General features: G+C 51.3%; 10 protein-coding genes across 10 annotated transcripts; 7 read left to right on the plus strand and 3 right to left on the minus strand.

Moving 5' to 3' along the window:
• Window positions 1-116: 116 nt before the first annotated feature.
• Window positions 117-1,566, plus strand: LAJ45_03405 (uncharacterized protein; the record flags this gene model as incomplete). The annotated part of the gene is made up of 2 exons (XM_046112991.1): window positions 117-349; window positions 417-1,566. 2 exons carry the CDS (start codon window positions 117-119, stop codon window positions 1,564-1,566), a joined length of 1,383 nt encoding a protein of 460 aa, XP_045973868.1.
• Window positions 1,567-2,025: 459 nt separating this feature from the next.
• Window positions 2,026-3,368, plus strand: LAJ45_03406 (uncharacterized protein; the record flags this gene model as incomplete). The annotated part of the gene is made up of 7 exons (XM_046112992.1): window positions 2,026-2,133; window positions 2,187-2,262; window positions 2,331-2,400; window positions 2,456-2,519; window positions 2,571-3,034; window positions 3,088-3,171; window positions 3,224-3,368. 7 exons carry the CDS (start codon window positions 2,026-2,028, stop codon window positions 3,366-3,368), a joined length of 1,011 nt encoding a protein of 336 aa, XP_045973869.1.
• Window positions 3,369-3,722: 354 nt separating this feature from the next.
• Window positions 3,723-4,220, minus strand: LAJ45_03407 (uncharacterized protein; the record flags this gene model as incomplete). Its single annotated transcript, XM_046112993.1, has 3 exons — window positions 3,723-3,985; window positions 4,037-4,132; window positions 4,199-4,220. The coding sequence occupies 3 exons, from the start codon at window positions 4,218-4,220 to the stop codon at window positions 3,723-3,725; spliced, it is 381 nt and encodes a 126-aa protein (XP_045973870.1).
• Window positions 4,221-4,765: 545 nt separating this feature from the next.
• Window positions 4,766-5,729, plus strand: LAJ45_03408 (uncharacterized protein; the record flags this gene model as incomplete). The annotated part of the gene is made up of 5 exons (XM_046112994.1): window positions 4,766-4,779; window positions 4,935-4,947; window positions 5,084-5,213; window positions 5,345-5,500; window positions 5,560-5,729. 5 exons carry the CDS (start codon window positions 4,766-4,768, stop codon window positions 5,727-5,729), a joined length of 483 nt encoding a protein of 160 aa, XP_045973871.1.
• Window positions 5,730-6,371: 642 nt separating this feature from the next.
• On the minus strand, window positions 6,372-7,216 carry LAJ45_03409 (uncharacterized protein; the record flags this gene model as incomplete). The annotated part of the gene is made up of 3 exons (XM_046112995.1): window positions 6,372-6,850; window positions 6,963-7,066; window positions 7,191-7,216. 3 exons carry the CDS (start codon window positions 7,214-7,216, stop codon window positions 6,372-6,374), a joined length of 609 nt encoding a protein of 202 aa, XP_045973872.1.
• A 402-nt stretch (window positions 7,217-7,618) lies between these two features.
• On the plus strand, window positions 7,619-8,339 carry LAJ45_03410 (uncharacterized protein; the record flags this gene model as incomplete). Its single annotated transcript, XM_046112996.1, has 4 exons — window positions 7,619-7,760; window positions 7,835-7,872; window positions 7,962-8,104; window positions 8,201-8,339. The coding sequence occupies 4 exons, from the start codon at window positions 7,619-7,621 to the stop codon at window positions 8,337-8,339; spliced, it is 462 nt and encodes a 153-aa protein (XP_045973873.1).
• Window positions 8,340-8,974: 635 nt separating this feature from the next.
• Window positions 8,975-10,165, plus strand: LAJ45_03411 (uncharacterized protein; the record flags this gene model as incomplete). Its single annotated transcript, XM_046112997.1, has 1 exon — window positions 8,975-10,165. One exon carries the CDS (start codon window positions 8,975-8,977, stop codon window positions 10,163-10,165), a length of 1,191 nt encoding a protein of 396 aa, XP_045973874.1.
• Window positions 10,166-12,040: 1,875 nt separating this feature from the next.
• On the minus strand, window positions 12,041-12,560 carry LAJ45_03412 (uncharacterized protein; the record flags this gene model as incomplete). Its single annotated transcript, XM_046112998.1, has 2 exons — window positions 12,041-12,489; window positions 12,545-12,560. 2 exons carry the CDS (start codon window positions 12,558-12,560, stop codon window positions 12,041-12,043), a joined length of 465 nt encoding a protein of 154 aa, XP_045973875.1.
• A 304-nt stretch (window positions 12,561-12,864) lies between these two features.
• Window positions 12,865-15,159, plus strand: LAJ45_03413 (uncharacterized protein; the record flags this gene model as incomplete). Its single annotated transcript, XM_046112999.1, has 1 exon — window positions 12,865-15,159. One exon carries the CDS (start codon window positions 12,865-12,867, stop codon window positions 15,157-15,159), a length of 2,295 nt encoding a protein of 764 aa, XP_045973876.1.
• A 688-nt stretch (window positions 15,160-15,847) lies between these two features.
• Window positions 15,848-16,761, plus strand: LAJ45_03414 (uncharacterized protein; the record flags this gene model as incomplete). Its single annotated transcript, XM_046113000.1, has 2 exons — window positions 15,848-16,059; window positions 16,119-16,761. The coding sequence occupies 2 exons, from the start codon at window positions 15,848-15,850 to the stop codon at window positions 16,759-16,761; spliced, it is 855 nt and encodes a 284-aa protein (XP_045973877.1).
• Window positions 16,762-17,815: the final 1,054 nt, after the last annotated feature.

Consider the following 17,815-nt stretch of genomic DNA (forward strand, 5'->3'; position numbering starts at 1 on the left):
CCCAGAGCCTCAACGTGTCCTCCGCGTCACTCCCATATGTAGTTACCAATGCCATCCTTTCATACCTAAACGAAACGAATGTACACCGCGGGGTTCCTTATACTAGCAGCACCGCAATGTCACAAAAAATCTCTACCGGCTGGTATTTTTTTCTTTTCACACTTGTCGGCGCATGTTGCGGCTTGATATACACTGTCTTCATAGGTGATGGAGAACCACTTATTGCATCGTTGGGATTCAGCGGAATTGCATTCGCGGCAACTTTTTGCCTGATTAGCTGGCTCGGGGATGCTTTCAAAAGAGTTGGATTCAAGGGGAGAGATATATCGAAGCCAGATCGGAGAGAGCTGTAAGAAACTCCATGAAACAAGTAGAGGAGTGGTTTTGGAGCAGCGAAACTGACTCTAAATGTTTAGACCGGAAACCATGGGCGCTGTATGTGCTGTGGTTTACTTGATGACCATGATCGTATTTATGCCATTTCCTTTCTATGAGTACTTTGTCGCTAGTACAAGTGGTGGGGGGAACCGGGACGTCACCATAGAGCTCGAGGAGGTCGAGACTGGACGGCTGCTTCACAGATTTCCACACAATAAACTTGGCGAATATCTCTCAGCACTACTTTCCCTCCAGGGAATGGTCATCCTTGGTGTTGCTGATGATCTTTTTGATGTCCGCTGGCGACACAAATTCTTCCTACCAGCTATAGCAGCAATCCCAATGCTCATGATATATTATGTCGACTTTGGCGTAACCAATATCGTTGTACCTACACCGCTTCAACCATATCTCGGGACTGCACTTCTAGACTTATCTTGGGGATACTATGTCTATATGGCTGCTATCGCAATTTTCTGTCCAAATTCAATCAATATCCTTGCTGGGGTTAATGGAATCGAAGTTACGCAAAGTATCGTGATCGCCTGCTTTATCGCGCTCAATGATCTGCTGTATATCTCTGTTAAAGGCCACCCGGCGACCGATTCGCATCTATTCTCGCTCTACTTTCTTCTTCCGTTTTTGGGCGTATCAATTGCACTATGGTGGCACAATTCATACCCGTCTAAAGTGTTTGTTGGAGATACATTCTGCTACTTTGCAGGCATGACTTTCGCTGTTGTTGGGATACTCGGTCATTTTTCAAAGACTCTCCTCCTTTTATTTATACCACAAATCTTCAACTTCTTGTACTCCGCACCACAACTATTTCACCTCATTCCTTGTCCACGTCACAGGCTCCCCCGTTTTCGCGTTCAGACAGGGTTAATGGAAGCATCCCGCGCCGAGTTTCCGAATCCACCAAAATGGTATATCGCACTCATGTTGACGACGCTGGAGAAGTTCGGTTTAGTACAGGTCTGGAGAAGCGGAGATGGCGTGATTACAGAATGTAGTAATCTGACTATCCTCAACTTATGGATTGTAAAAATGGGACCTATGAGGGAGGATAAGGTTGTGATGGGCATTACAACTTTACAAATCGCCTGTGGGGTGATTGGTTTACTGATCAGACATAAGGCAGCACTACTGGTGTTTCCGAGCGATAATCTGAACATCTCCTTTTAGAATCTATTTCAATTTGTGTTTTAGTGTAAGGTTTGTATATTGCCCTGGGAGGCCGCTGAATACGTTGTTTTCGTTTTTATCATAACTGTACCTACTCCTGGCTTTGCTAGAAGGTTGTATAATAGGGATTAAATCCATTCAGGAAAATGCACTTGGAATTTGTGGCAAGGGTGTTCTTCGTGTCGTGGTCCGAGGTACCTGTGGAAACTTGATGAGTGATAACCTATGAATCGGGAGTGTTTTGGCCAGAAAACACGCTAACGAAGCCCAGACAGATAATTTTCTTCCCGCGACTATCGAGTGACGGATAGTCCCAGCTTGCCGATAAATCACGCGAAACCTTCCATTGAAGCTTCGACCTCAAACTCTCGCCATAGCACGCAATTGCTGCTTCCTGTTGTCCGTCCGAGTGCGTTGCCAAGCCGCCGCTTCCCCTCCCAGACACGGGCTGGCAATACCATGTTACCCCGCCTACTTGTTCCTTCTTCTTTCCCTTCCTTTCCCTCGACATTAGCTACTGCTCGTCCGGCTACTCAATTCTTCAAGCTGTCATCCAGAAGTGCATTGGTATTATTTCCTTTCTAATTGTGTATTGATATGGTAACTGATCATTAGTTAAGATTGCTAGACATTTGTCTAACCCTTCAGCCAAAATGTCCTACTCCGTCAGAAAGATTGGGGTTCCCAACACCCTTGGTACGTATTGTATTCAGTGAGATCAGATTCAGTCTTAAAGCATGGGTTAATTGACTATGTAACTGTAGAACACCGAATTTTCATCGAAAAAGATGGTATCCCAGTGTCTCCCTTCCACGATATCCCGCTCTACGCCAAGTGAGTGCTCTAATTAGCCATTTCTATTGTGAAAACTCTAACGCCATGGGAATAGTGAGCAAAAGACAATTCTTAACATGATTGTCGAGATTCCTCGCTGGACCAATGGAAAGCTTGAGGTTTGCACCCCACAAACCGAGCGAGATTCACAAATACTAACACACCCATAGATCTCTAAGGAAGAGCTTCTCAACCCCATCAAGCAGGATGTAAAGAAGGGAAAGATCCGGTTTGTCCGTAACTGCTTCCCTCACAAGGGTTACCTTTGGAACTACGGTGCCTTCCCCCAGACTTGGGAAGACCCTTCCACCATCCACCCAGAGACTAAGGCCAAGGGTGACAACGACCCGCTCGACGTTTGCGAGATCGGTGAGACCGTCGGATACGCCGGCCAGATCAAGCAGGTCAAGGTTTTGGGTGTTATGGCTCTTCTTGACGAGGAGGAGACTGACTGGAAGGTCATTGTTATTGATGTGAACGACCCATTGGCCCCTAAGCTTAATGATATTGAGGATGTGGAGCGCCACCTTCCTGGCCTGCTCAGGGCCACAAATGAGTGGTTCCGTATCTACAAGATCCCAGATGGCAAGCCTGAGAACCAGTTCGCGTTCTCTGGAGAGTGCAAGAACAAGAAGTGAGCGTTCCTTAATAGTCAACGTTATATGGCATTACTAATTTTCCATGCAGGTATGCTACTGACGTCATCCGTGAGTGTGCTGAGGCCTGGGAGAAATTGATCACTGGAAAGAGCGACCCCAACCAGATCTCTCTGTAAGTTAACCCAACATCTATGTTTCGTACGTTTAACTAACGATAAATACAGTACCAACTTGACTGTTTCCCAGTCCGGTGCCCACCGTGTTGACCACAGCTCGCTCCCCCCGACTCCTCATGGAGAAAACCTTGCGCCCGCTCCCATTGACCCGAGCATCGACAAGTGGTTCTTCATCTCTGGTGCTGCCATGTAAAGGGTTTACTGCACTCGTGGCATATTGTCGTTTGTAGAGGTTATTTGAACTTTGAATAAATCCACAAATAGTTATATGTAGCAGGAATATGGATAATTTGAACATTGGCCACACTTGGATATGCAATATATTGGAGATTCTTCATATGCATACCCCGCATAAAGTGTGAACTTGATTTCCTCATAAAGGACGAAATCGATTCCTGCCAAGTTTATTGTTCACAATAGAAAAAAATAAGATCAATGCATTGTTATCTCTTCCAGAGTATTGTTTGTGGATAAGAGCTACTTGTTGGAGCTAGTAAAAATACAAAAGCGGCTGTTTATTCATCCCCAAAATCATTAAATACTAAATTTAGATGAGTAGCCTCTCAATCTTGTCCTTCAAACTTCTAATCTGTCCTTGAAGCTCCGAGGCCTCGTTAGAGGTAACAGAGGCTGAGATGACAGCGCGGGAAACACCGCATGCGCGTCCGAGAGCGATCTTGGAGGGGACGAAAACGTAAGGGACGTTCTTGTCTTCGCAAAGAAGCGGGAGGTGGAGGAGAATCTCAAGAGGGGAGGTGTCCGCAGCAAGGACAATGAACTCCGAGATACCACGATTGAGAGTTTTGGTGGCTATCTAGGCGTTAGTGGAATACGAAGGTGAGAATAGTGGGGTGAAAATACCTTCGTTAGCACCCTTCTTCAACTGGCGGTAGTGAGATGCCTGCTGGACAATATCTAGAATTTGCTGTGTCAAAGCAGCGTCGGCGAGAGGGAAAGCTATGAAGAAAATGTTAGTTATTACAAACAAGATTGACTTGATGTTGTGCGATTGCGAGAGCATACCTTTCGGGTTCGGGGAGGACATCTTGACTTGGTTTTCGTATTGTAGGTTCTTCAAAGAGAGGCAAAGGGTTCCTTGCTCGGACGCTCGCCCTTTAACTGTTTATTTGGGGAAGTGGTGGGTGGTGGATGGAGGTTGAATGAACAATCTTTGTGAGGCTCCAAATGCAATATTTTTTTTCTCGCTAGGATTTCGAGAAGATCCCTGTCAAGATCAGGGCGTGCCCTAAGGTACCGAAGATATAGAGCGATTTAAAATATGTATTAAAAACTCTGATTTTGCAGGAATAATAATCTGGTGTAATTTGATTAAAACTCCAATCAAAAACCGTGTATTTGCTGTCGCTTTCTAAGCCAAGTTTACACGTCGTCATCCGGTGGTTTAAGCCACCCATCACCTCAACCTTCAGCGGCACCCAGGCAAGCCCCTCCGTCTTCATCTCCAAGTTCCAACCACCTTCCCTACAGAACCTTTCAGCCAACCCAACATTTACAGACTTAACGACAACCCTTCGTTTTGACTTATATTCTTTACCTTTCACGTTCTACGAAAACACAACAACACTCAAAATGACTGATCTCTGGTAAGTCCACAATACCTGTATTGGCCCCTTTCGGACCTCGGTGTGAGGCAAAACCGTCAGCTTCTGGCGATTGCCACGGATCTGCTTGAGGAAAAAAGAATTTGTCGTAGTCTTTTGGAAAATCGCCCGCTAACGTGTTTTTGTCTTCTCTATAGTCCTGTTTATGCGGTATGTGTCCCTTGACGCGACAAGCGATCACTGAATCTCAACAACAGCCCAATTTACCCGACTTTCTCCTCGAATCTCCGCTATAGTCATGGCTTGGATATTAACAACACGGACTTTTGACTGACGCGAAATGTAGCCCTTTTTCGGTGCCATGGGTTGCACAGCCGCCATTGTCTTCACCTGCTTTGGTGCCAGTTACGGAACCGCGAAGGCTGGTGTTGGTATCGTTGCTGCTGGTGTTTTGAGACCCGACTTGATCGTCAGGAGTATGTTTTCCCCCGTGTTTTCCCTGCCACTTTCTCGTCCCGTCTTGTGTTTTTTGCTTTTTGTGAAAACAGTGGCAAGATCGGACCTATTTTAAACTCGAACGTCGATGCTGATATTGCGTTTTTTTAAGACATCATTCCCGTTGTCATGGCCGGTATCATTGGTATTTACGGGCTCGTCGTTTCTGTATTGGTATCATCTGGCCTGCAACAAAGAGTTTCACTCTACACCAGCTTTATCCAACTCGGTGCTGGTCTTTCCGTCGGTCTTGCTGGTTTGGCTGCTGGTATGTCCATTGCTACTTTATTGGTAAACCCTCGGATGGTGCTAACGCGAGTTCCTTAGGTTTCGCAATCGGTATTGTCGGTGACGCTGGTGTCCGCGGTACAGCTCAGCAGCCAAGACTCTTCGTCGGAATGATCTTGATTTTGATTTTCGCCGAAGTTTTGGGATTGTACGGATTGATCGTGGCGCTACTGATGAACGCCAAGGCCTCGACCGACGTCTCATGTTAAGTTAACAACGAGGCTGGGCTTCTTTTGCTGGCAAAGAAAAACGTCCCGGATCTTGTGGACGTCATGACAGGAGCAAAGGAGAAATAAAGGACGATCAATGTAATCTTTTGTGTACTACAGTGGTGGCGCGGCGCACTTCTATTGGTCTTATAAGCATGGGAAACGGATGGAACGGATGGGATTGGTAGGGAGGAATATGATAATCTAGCGAAAGACAGGAGCACTGCTTTTCTAACCCTCTTCTTTCACGGGCCAGGATTGAAACCAAGGGTTGGGATACCAGGGTTGTAGCTGTAGTTCTTTTTTGCTTGCGTGTACGGAATTTTTGTGTCTGATTTTTTTCTGTTATATGTGAAAATAGTGTTATTTGAATTTTGTTGCATTCCATTTGGTAATTACGATGCAGGCACTGTTTCTCGCATCCTGTGCCTTGCACCGAGTGATTGAACGAGTTGCAAACCTAACCCTATACCAAGCCTGCCCACTTTGATATTGTATTTACCAATCCCATCAACATTTGATCCGGTCCCTCCCCAGACTGCAAAAATGAAAAAACAAAAAAACAGACTTTTGATATATCAAATAGTACACCCCATTACGTATATGAAAAGGAGAGAAAGAAGATAGCACCTTACAGCCCACTCAATCCACATCCATCCCATCACCCGCACCAACCTTCTGCCTCCTCTTCGAGACCTTCACCTTGACCTTGACCAACTCTGGCTGCTGCACCTCCTCCTCCTCATCCCCGCTCTCAATATCCATCATGCCATCCTCACTCACCACATCAGCCTCCTTATCCTTCTCAGCAGCAGCAACAGCAACAATATCGGTCCGCTGGTCACGTGGCAGCAAGTGCTGGTTCTCGGCAACGAGCTTGCGGTTTGCCTCGCGCTCGCGCTGCTTGTTGCCTGCCATGCGATTGCGGTAGAAGACGCGCTCGCGGCGGGCACGGATCTCTTCGACGCGCTGCATGGCGGTGAGGGTTTTTGCGACGAGGTCGCGGGAGTAGCGGGTTGGCACGTGGCGGCGCGCAGAGAAGGTGAGCGTGGTGTCGACGACCATCTCTTTGCCGGCCGACTTGCGGAAGGCTTTTGTCCATTTGAGTTTGCGGGGGTTGCCTGGGGGGGTGTTAGTGGGGTGTGTGTGGTTTGGGAGGATGGGGAGGATGGGGAGGATGGGGAGGGGGGAGGGGGAATGGGGGAGATGGAGGGGAGGGGAGGGGAGAGGTACGCTTCATCTTGAAGTTCTTGTGGCATTTGGAGCGGCAGAAACGGAATTCTTTGGCGTCGTTGCGGACGAACATGATGCCGTGGCCGGGGTATATGGGCCCCGAACTGTAGATGTGTGGATTCGCATTAGCATTCTTGTTCTTGTTCTCTTCTATGAGGGGAGGAGAGGGGGGGATATTGTGCGACACAATCGCAATTGTAGAGAAGGAGAGAGAGAGAGAAAACGTACCAGAAGTGACACTGGTGGATCCTCATCTTGAATTAAATACTATATCCGTCTCTTCTCTACTTTTTTCCCCACGTACTACCAATTCCTCCTACTTGTTCTTCTCCTCCTTCTTCGCCTTATCTGTCTGTTACTGAGCAGCAGCTGCCGTGGTAGTTGTAGCTGCCTGTTGTCGTTGGTCGTTGGTCGTTGGTCGTTGGTTGTTGGTTGTTGGTGGTGATAAAGTTACAAGCTTTCACATCTTTACCAAACATTTTTTTTTTTTCTCTCTTTCCCTTTTGCACGCCCGTGGTAGCGGGGTCTTGGCACACCACCCACCAACTATCCTTGGCGTGGGGCTGCTAGAATTTGGTTTTCGGCCCAGGGCAGCCGCCTCCGTCGCCGCGGGTGTCACTCGACTCGATTACTCCCTTCCTTTCACCTCTGAAGAAATGCAGACGGACCACGACCACGACCACGACCACGACCAAGAGCGAGACCAAACCACCATCACCACGACGCCCCAGACAGAAGCACAAAGCAGCAGTACAATGTCCAGCGCAATCCTCATCGGCTGCGGCATCGCAGGCGCCGGTATGTCTTCCACTCCCACCACCCACTCCCACCACCCACTCCCACCACCCACTCTACTAGAACCATACTAACAGCCACCCTCCTCTGGCCGCTCCAACAAACAGCCCTCGCCGTAAGCCCCCCCCCCCCCCCCCCATCCACTCCCCGTCCCCCGTCCCCCCCGTCTCTTAGAATCCCAACCACTAACACAAGCAAAAACAGGGCCGCATCGGACTCCAAGCCTTCAAGAGATACAAAGCCACCTCCGGCGCCGGCGTGGCGGGCGCCTTCGGAAAGGCGTTCTACAAGGGCGGCTTTGAGCCGAAAATGAACCGGCGCGAGGCCATCTTGATTTTGCAGCTTGCGTTTGTGGCCCTCCTTCCTTTTCTCTTTCGATGCCCCCCCCCCTGTTTGGTGATGGAGAGTGAGTGAGTGGTGGGCTAATGGCGGATGGTGGATAGTGAGCGGAACATGACGAAGCAGAATATCCGCAAGCGGCATCGCGAGATGATGTTGCTGAACCATCCGGACCGTGGGGGGAGCCCGTATTTGGCGGGGAAGGTTAATGAGGCGAAGGAGTTCTTGGAGAAGCATGGTTAGTGAGGGGAGTGGAGATGGGGGATGGGGGGTGTAGATAGAGGGTTGGATGGGATAGTGTGTTCGGGGCGTTTTGTTATTTTTGTATATTATTAGAAAATCGATGCTCTCTTCTCTCCTCTTGCGCTGTGGGGGGTAATAGATGGAATAGGTTATAAAATGGAGCCATATCTTGAATATCCTTGCGATTAGCATGTAACCATACATACAAGTAAGTCACTTAAGGGATTCTCTTATCCCTAGCATGAGGATAAAAGCCTGGGAAGAGCTGTTGGGTATACTTCTAGGTCTTGTTGTAACTGACAGCGAGAATATATCACCGAGTGAGATACCATGACCCAGTTCGAGACCACCAAATTCTCAGACATATTTCTACACTCCGTCGAGTGGCCAATGCAATTGCCTGAGAACATTCCCCTCTCAATAGCACTTTCTAATATCTCCGAGCTGCCCAGAGATGCGTTCCCCGCCGCTGCAGAGCCTCTTCTTGGCAAGCACCAGGGTCCGCAGAGCCTCCCAAATTTTTTCCGCAGGCCCTCAAACCCCCACCACCACAAACTGAACTATCTCGAACCTCACGATCACAACCTCACCTCCACGAATTGTCACGAAACAGGGCAATTACATACAAAACAGACATGACGACAGGCACGCCCCCTCTCAAGTTCACCACCCACGCCTCTCTGCGCCGGCGCCTCCTTCTCGCAACGCTCACAGGCACACCCGTGCACATAAGCTCCATCCGCCCCAACTCGCTCAAGCCCGGCCTCACACCCTCCGAATTCTCCCTCCTCCGCCTCCTCGACACCATCACCAACGGCTCCCACATCACCATCTCCGTCACGGGCACCACCCTCCTCTTCGTCCCGGGCCTCATCTCCGGCACAAACAACTCCCAGCTCTCCCACACGCTCCCCGAGAACTGCGCCCGCGGCGCCACCTACTACCTCGAGCTCCTCGCCCTCCTCGCGCCCTTCTCAAAGACCCCGCTCAACATCGCCCTCACCGGCGGCGTCATCACCGCCGCCACAGAAGACGACTACTCGGTCGACACCTTCCGCACCGCCGTGCTCCCGCTCTACGCAAACTTCGACATCACGCGCAACATCGAGGTGCGCATCGTCTCGCGCTCCTCGGGCCCCGTCGGCGCCGGCGAGGTCCACTTTGTGCACGCCCACCAGGTGCGCCTCCCGCGCACGCTGCACCTGCAGACGCCCGGCCGCGTCAAGCGTATCCGCGGCGTCGCATACGTCAGCGGCGTGAGCGCCGGAAACAACGCGCGCATGATTGAGGCTGCGCGCGGCGTGCTCAACCGCTTCTTGGCGGACGTGTATGTGTACAGCGACGTCAAGAGCGCGCAGACGGTGCCGGTGGACTATGGCAAGGAGGGGGCGGTGGAGAAGGCGCGCGGCGGGGTGCGCGCCAGCGGGCGGACGAGGAAGATTGGTGTTGGCTTTGGCATGGCGCTGGTGGCGGAGACGGGCACGGGGGTGCTGTATAGTGCGGATGCGTTTGCGGGGCCGGCGGAGCCGGCGGAGGATGTGGGGAGGCGCGCGGCGTATGCGTTGTTGGAGGAGATCCGGATTGCGGGCGCGGTGGGGAGGACGGGCGTTATGACGATGCTGACGATGATGATGATGGGCGTGGAGGGGGATGTGGGGAGGGTGGTGGTGGGGAGGGAGGCTGTGGGGGAGGAGTTTGTCGGTGTGGTGAGGGATCTGAAGTCGTTTTTTGGCAGCGAGATTGCCGTGAGAGACGGCGAGGGGGGGAATCTCGTGGTGACGATAGTGGGTAAAGGCGTGGGCAATGTGGGCAGGAAGGTGGCCTAGATCAAGCAACTCTATATCTCGTATTCGAAGCATGTAATGAATCCTTATTGTAATATAGATGGTCCGTAAATAAAAGCTCTGCATTCCTGTTTTTTTCCAGCACCACGATCATTGACTCCACAGCACACAAAATGACTCCGTCTTGACATATATCAAGCTGAAGGCGTTACAGTGACTCCATGAAACAAAAATATGGCCGCCCTCTAACAGGGTATGCTCATGTAGGATATTGCCACTAGGCGTGGCTCGCATCAGTAAATCGCACATATTAGATTCTGATACACAGTGAACAAGGGTCAATGATCGAATATACAAGTACTGAAGGTAGTGTATATGACTGTAGCAAGACCGAACCGTTGAATGAGAGGATTAGAGAAGAGACCGTGATGATTTTGAGAGACTACGAGACTTTCTAGCTTTATACGGCATCTTGAAGACAGTTTGTCGCGCCGCCTATCAATCGCGAATATAAGTTGAAGTATACGTAGCTGACAGTCACATACGTACGTCCTGCCCGAAAATACCCTCCTTCCGCCGCCGCCCATCAGATGCATCTATCCCCACTCCTTGTCCAGGCAGCCACGGGCATACACTCCCTCCAAACATCTCAACAACCAGGGGCTGCTTTCTCGGGTGTTGAGTTCCCCACACGCTCAGCAGTCCCAAACAAACTTAATGAAGTAATCAATCAATCAAGTCTCAAACAGAATGACCATAACCGTAGGGTTGCATACAACTAATGAATTAAAAAAAAAAAAAGTCTTAAACACCTCGATCGAGTGATATCCTATGATGACCCTGCGTGTACCGAAGCTGGAAGCTTTTTTTTTTGTTTAATTCATCAATTGCATGAAGCTGGAAGCTCCTCCTGTGGCTCTGCAACAAGCGGACTGCTTCTATATTTCCCCACAACCTTACCCTCTACATATCATCTCATCAACTCATACTCATCAATTCCTACCATGCAATCGGTCAGCATAGGTGCCCCCGTTGGAATCGCTGGCCGCTAACTACCAAGAAACAGCTACACCTACCTACTTGCAATGATATAACACAAACGAACTAGCCATCCCGGACCTTCACCACGCTATTCGTGAACAGTCTCTGACTCTACTCGATCATAAGATTACAATCGACCTGAGCAGAGTTCTGGACAGTCCGGACAGGCAGTGCCTGTATACGGGTATAAGTTATCGATGGTGTGGTTGTGTTTATGGCCAGCTGGACGGTGCTCCCCCATTATGGTCGGGTTGGTGAGGTGCCATGATGGCGCATACAAACGGAGGTAAATACCTAGAAGCACTTGCAAATGCTCCATCATTCTTCGATAGGGTCCTCTCCGTGGAACTAGCACCTCATCCGGTCCCAGAGAGGCACATAGTCCATACAAGGTACAGATGAGATGAAGGTACCTAGGCGCACATATACTAACATACTATACTAGAGGCCGTTTGGTAGGCTGTATATATGCGTCTGACACGACCGAAGCATGAATTTGAACGACTTTTATCACAGGTGTCATAGGAATAGTGGTACGGTTCATACGGATATCACAACCTAGAGGCTCTATATGTCGTGTATTTAAAACGAGAGGCCTTGGTTAGAATAGGCGGCTCTGTTCACGGTTCCTGGAGACTTTGGTTTGAGACTGCAATGAGATGAGGCCGCGCAATATAAATCGATAATCTAAGAATTAACAGAGGATATTAAAGAAAAAAAAATTCTAGGTGGGTGGGAGGGGTATCATATGCCACTACCATATATGTATTTACACTTGCTGGGCCATTGTCAATCACGAACTATCACTCACGCTCCCAAACTCCCTCGCAACACACAAAAAGCCAGAAAGAAAGAAAAGAAAGAAAAAACATACAGCTATACCCCCATCCTCCCAAACACCCTATCCAGCTCCTCCCCGCCCTGCCCTTCCGGCCCCCTCTGCCCCTCACCCCCCTGCTGCTGCTGCTGCTCACCACCCCTCCTCAAGGGCTCCAACATTCTCATCCCCGTATCCAAATACCCCGGCGCAACCCTCCTCTTCTCGTTCAGCTCCCTTTCCGCGATAGCTTTCTCCCACTCGGCGACCTCGGCGGCGGCCTTCTCACGCTGCGTCTGCAGGTGGGCGACGAGGCCCTGGCAGCCCTGGATGACGGCCTGCGGGGTGGTTGTCATGGCGCCGGAGGGGGAGACGATGCTGGGTGGGGAGGGGGAGGCCGGCGGGAGCGTACTAGGGAGTGTCTGGAAGGTGTAGGGGAGGGTTACGGCCGTGGGGAGGTGAATGAAGGGGGAGACGGAGAGGGGGAGTTGTTGCAGGAGGGCGTGCGCTGTGTGGGTGTTAGTTTGGGGCTGTAATTGGGAGGGGGAGTTTGGGGTGCTTACAGCGGTAGTCGTGCATTGCGGGTGTAGTTGTAGTAGCTGTGGTGGTTTTGTAGTGGGTTTAAGGGGAGGATTTGTTGTATGTCTGTAGTCCGGGCTGGTTTGGATGTTCAGAGCTTATCGGTGAAGCTGTTATCGAGCCCAAGTCGACATGTGGCTGTGCACCCCACCACGGCCACACTTCCCCCACGTCCGCCGGTTACCCTGCTGGCACCCACTGCCACACTAAAAAAGTTCGAAATTTCAAACCCTCACAAAATTCACGATATCTCAATATACACAGCAATTGAAACCCCCCAATTGCCCCACACCGAACCCCCAAAATGGACCCCCCCTCAAAACGCACCAAGCTCGACTCCGACGACCTCCCCGACGCCCCCGACGACCCCGCCGGCACAACCGTGATCGCCGCCTCCCGCACCAAGCAGACGCTCTCGGCCTCCGATGAAGATGTCCAGCAGCGGCGCACGCTCTTTATCCGCTCACTGCCCTACTCTGCCACCTCCGAGGCCCTCTCCACAAAGTTCTCGTTCATCGCCCCGCTCAAGCATGCCACCGTCGTCGCCGACCCGCTCACAAAGCAGTCCCGCGGCTTCGGCTTCGTGACGTTTACTACGGCCGAGGATGCGCGGCGCGCCGTCAAGGAGCTGCATAACACGCTCTTTGACGGGCGCAAGATGAGCGTTGAGATTGCGGAGCCGCGGCACCGTGACGAGGCGGGGAAGCAGGCGTCCAAGGAGAAGAAGGAGAAGAAGGAAGCGGAAGAGGTGAAGCGGAGGGCACCTAGGCTTATTGTAAGGAACTTGCCGTGGAGCGTGAAGGATCCGCAGCAGCTGGTGAAGGTGTTTCAGAGCTATGGGAAGGTGCGCAATGTCATTATCCCGAGGAAGAGCAACAAGCCGGGGGCGGAGATGTGCGGGTTTGCGTTTGTGACGATGAAGGGCTACAAGAACGCCGAGAAGGCCATGGAGAAGACGAACGGGATGGAGATTGATGGCCGCACGGTGGCCGTGGATTGGGCGGTGGAAAAGGACGAGTGGGAGAAGACCAAGCAGGCCGACGATACCCCCGAGAAGAAGACCAAAGAAGAGACCAAAGACGAGGCCAAAGACGACTCCGAAGAAGAGGAAGAAGACGATAATGGCGGTGTCGGCGTCCTCGAAGGCGAAGACGCAGAAGACATGGACGATGCCTCCGACGCCTCCGACGACGAGGGCTCCGACCTGCACATGTCCGACGACGAAGGCTCCGACGACGAGGAGGGCGAAGACTCCAAGCCAAAGCTCAAGCACGACCCCAACGACAACTCGCAGGTCATCTTCATCCGCAACCTCCCCTTCACCACCGACGACGAGTCGCTGCACGCCCACTTCACCGAGCAATTTGGCCCTGTGCGCTACGCGCGCATCGTCATGGACCGCGAGACGGAGCGTCCCCGCGGCACCGGCTTCGTCTGCTTCTACAACCTCGAGCACTTTGAGGCCTGCATCGCCTCTGCGCCGCGCCCCAATTTCGCCACTGGCGCCAATCGCTCCGCGACACTTCTGCAAGACGAGTCCGACGACCCGACGGGGAAGTACACCATCGATGGCCGCGTGCTGCAGGTCACACGCGCCGTCAACAAGAACGAGGCCTCGAAGCTGCAGGATGCGAGCGCCCAGAAACGTGACAAGGCAGCGGGGGATAAGCGCCGTCTGTTCCTGCTCCAGGAGGGGACCATCCCTGCGTCGTCGCCGGCGTTCAAGACGCTCAGCAACACGGAGAGACAGCTGCGTGAGGCGTCGTTGAAGCAGCGTAAGGCGCTGCTGCAGTCGAACCCCATGCTGAATCTATCGCTGACCAGGCTCTCTGTGCGCAATCTACCGCGATCAATCACGGCAAAGGAGCTGAAGGCGCTGGCCAGAGAGGCCGCTGTCGGCTTCGTCAACGACACAAAGGAAGGGAAGCGCCAGCCGCTGTCGAAAGAGGAGCTTGCCCGCGGTGGAAAGGACGACAAGGAGACTGAGCTCCGCAGGAAGAAGCAGGGCAAGGGGATCGTCAAGCAGGCCAAGATCATTGAAGAGAAGGCTGGCAGCGGCAGGTCCCGCGGATACGGTTTCATTGAGTACTCGTCGCACCGCTGGGCGTTGATGGGGCTGCGATGGCTGAATGGGCATGCTGTGCTGGGGACGGGGAATGCAACAGTGGAGAAGGGGAAGAAGCAGGAGCCAGTGTCGGGTGAGGATAAGAAGAAACGGCTGATTGTAGAGTTTGCGATCGAGAATGCACAGGTTGTGCAGCGCCGCAATGAAAAGGAGCAGAAGGCGCGGGAGCGCAGTAAGCTTGTTGCAGAGGGGAAGGCGAAGCCACTCGAGAGCACAAAGGAGAAGAAGGCAAAGTTTGCGGCGGAGGCGAAGAAGAAGGTCGACTCGGCCAAGAAATATGAGGGCATCAAGCGGAAGCGGGAAGACGAGAAGAGTGGCCGGAACGCAAAGAAGCCAAAGAAGGACGGCGACGCAGAGACTGCTCCCTCGAAGGGCGACAAGAAGGACTGGGAGGCGAAGAAGGACGAGAAGAAGGCAAAGGCCGCGAGAATCATTGCGAGGAAAAGGCAGATCAGAAGAGCCAAGAGAGGTTAATAGGATATTCTTTTTGCGTTTGTATCATCTGGTTTGTAGATATAAAAGTTTGGCCGTGTTTCTTATTTTTTCTTTCTCGTGTAATTATAATACCAAGGATGGGTTAATGGCGAGTGAGAGCTTGTGTCCGACGTGCTGCCAATCATCGAAACACAACTTTTCCGCCCCAGCGTAGATGCAGTCACAGCTTACTAAACCTCCCGGCCCCAGTTCTTCCCTCCAATCACGCCCCACCAGTGACAATTTCTCCGACAGTGACATTCCGCCACCCAATCACGGCCCACAGGTGACAGCCCGGGGATCTTACCAAAAGTCCGTCCGATGTGGGCCCTGTCGATCAATCCACCCGCCGCCGGGACATGTTTTTTTTTCTCCATCTCGACATGTCACTAGATAGATAGCCAGACTTAGAGGGTCTACGGGCGAATAGCATAATTCATACGCCCCCCCCCTCCTCCCCCAAAATCTCAATTCTATGCCTGCCCCCGTGAGCCCTCTCTACCAGTGAGGTCTCTATAAAACCAGTCACCGTCCTCGTCCCCTCATCCTCAGCATGCTCCCACGGCTCCTCCCTCTCCGCACTCTATCCCAGCTACAGCGCCTTTCTCTCCTCCGACCCAGACTCTCCGTCCCATCACTACCTCTACCATTACCCATCCAAGTTCGTAGAATAACGCTTCCCGGCCCCATGAACGGAGACGCAAAGGTCCTGAGCTCGCTCACCGAGGACGAGATTACGGCAAAATACCGGCCGTTCCTGCTGCCGGAGGAGCAGGCGGCGAGCGACTGGGTGTCGGAGCTCGAGCTTGATGCGGTCACGGCGTTTGTGGAGCAGCATAAGCGCAAGGAGGATTATAAGCCATTGAAGTTTTTGGTCCTGTATGGGTCGTTGCGTGAATGGTATCTAGTCTGTCCTTTGGGTGTGGGTTATGTGGAGACCGTAGTTAATATGTGAATAGCTCCTACTCCCGAAAAATGGCCTATGAGGCCTCCCGGATCCTGCATCGTCTCGGCGCCGACGTCCGCGTCTTCGACCCGCGCGGCCTTCCCGTCAAGGACGACGTTCAGCACGACCACCCGAAGGTACAGGAGCTGCGCACGCTCTCACACTGGTCTGACGGACACCTGTGGTGCTCGCCCGAGCAGCACGGGAACCTGACCGCCGTGTTCAAGAACCAGATCGACTGGATCCCGCTCGCCACAGGCAGCGTTCGCCCCACGCAGGGACGCACGCTTGCGGTCGTGCAAGTGAACGGCGGCAGCCAGAGCTTTAACACGGTTAATGCGCTGCGTGTGCTGGGAAGGTGGATGAGAATGTTTACAATCCCGAACCAGAGCAGTCTGCCGATGGCGTGGACGCAGTTCACGGATGAGGGGAGGCTGATGAAGAGTGGGAATCGGGATAGGCTCGTGGATGTGTGTGAGGAGCTTGTGAGGGTGAGTTTTGTGTTGAGACCGAGCTTTGATATGTTTGCGGACCGGTATAGTGAGAGGATGGAGAAGAGGGCGAAGGAGGAGAAAGAGAGAGCTGAGAGGGAGAGGAAAGAGAAGGAGGCGGCAGAGGTGGAATCGGCGCAGGAATTGAAGGATGTGAAAGCTTAAGGGCGACTTGTATTATAAATTGTTTAGATTTTCTTTTCATAGAGGAGTCAATGATACATTGGCTGTTTGGGTTTTGCTTTGTAATAAACTGAGGATGATGCAGTGAATATTTCTCAAGTTGATGTTCCTGCTCATATTGATAATCTTCTCAAAACCCTTAAACAAGGCTTGTGAGAACCCGCAGTACGACTACTTTAGTTTCATCACTTACGGGAATATTCTCGATATTGATAAGTAAGAAGGACCAATGTATTCTTCCAAGGTCACCGTCTGGCTTAGTTACAGTCCAGTTCTATTGGATACAGCCAAATCATGGCACCTCACTCGACCGAGTGAGTGACCATTGATGATCCTACGTGGAAGTTGTTTCACCGTCCATCAGCGGCCCAATTTGATTGAAAGACCCTCTCTAAACATGCCAGAAGTTTTTAGGGTGTTGTTGATCAATGTCTCGCTATCTGGAGACTCGAGGTTCTATTACTTTGTATATATACTCGGATGCAGGGATTGATTGATTGATTGATAATTCATTAATTATATTCGGATGCAGGGAGATGAGAGTGATGATGATGATTAGATTAACTCAGTGCTGCAGTTAGCTTTATAGGACCTCAAACTAACACATACATATGCTTAACTGATTAAACCATGTCGCCTTTTTTTTTTAGCGTGTCTTAACCCTATTCTGCTAACCTGCTCCAAAACGTGAAATATATCTTTTCTGTATCCTGATGATATATCAAAGCATTGAAAACATCATACAAGGCCTAGTGATACCTCCCGAGGTATGCGCAATGGAGTGCCATCGGTTACATTGAGAATGTGAAATTTCTTTCCTCCCAATAGGTTCTCACTTAGCCCTTAAGGGCATCAACGCAACCCAATTCTTATTTCGTACGCTCCGTTTTTACATAGAATATCTCCGCCCTTATATATCTTTGCATGAGATTGCTACTTGTAGTCTATAACTACGAACTTGATGGCCCAAGGCTGGATTGGGACCAGTCTACATGAGGGTAGACCGCCCTCAAAGAATCAATAAATACCAGCTGCT

Source organism: Morchella importuna, assembly GCF_003444635.1.
Source record: "Morchella importuna strain M04M26 chromosome Unknown Morimp01GS007, whole genome shotgun sequence".
NCBI classification, from domain to species: Eukaryota; Fungi; Ascomycota; class Pezizomycetes; order Pezizales; family Morchellaceae; genus Morchella; species Morchella importuna.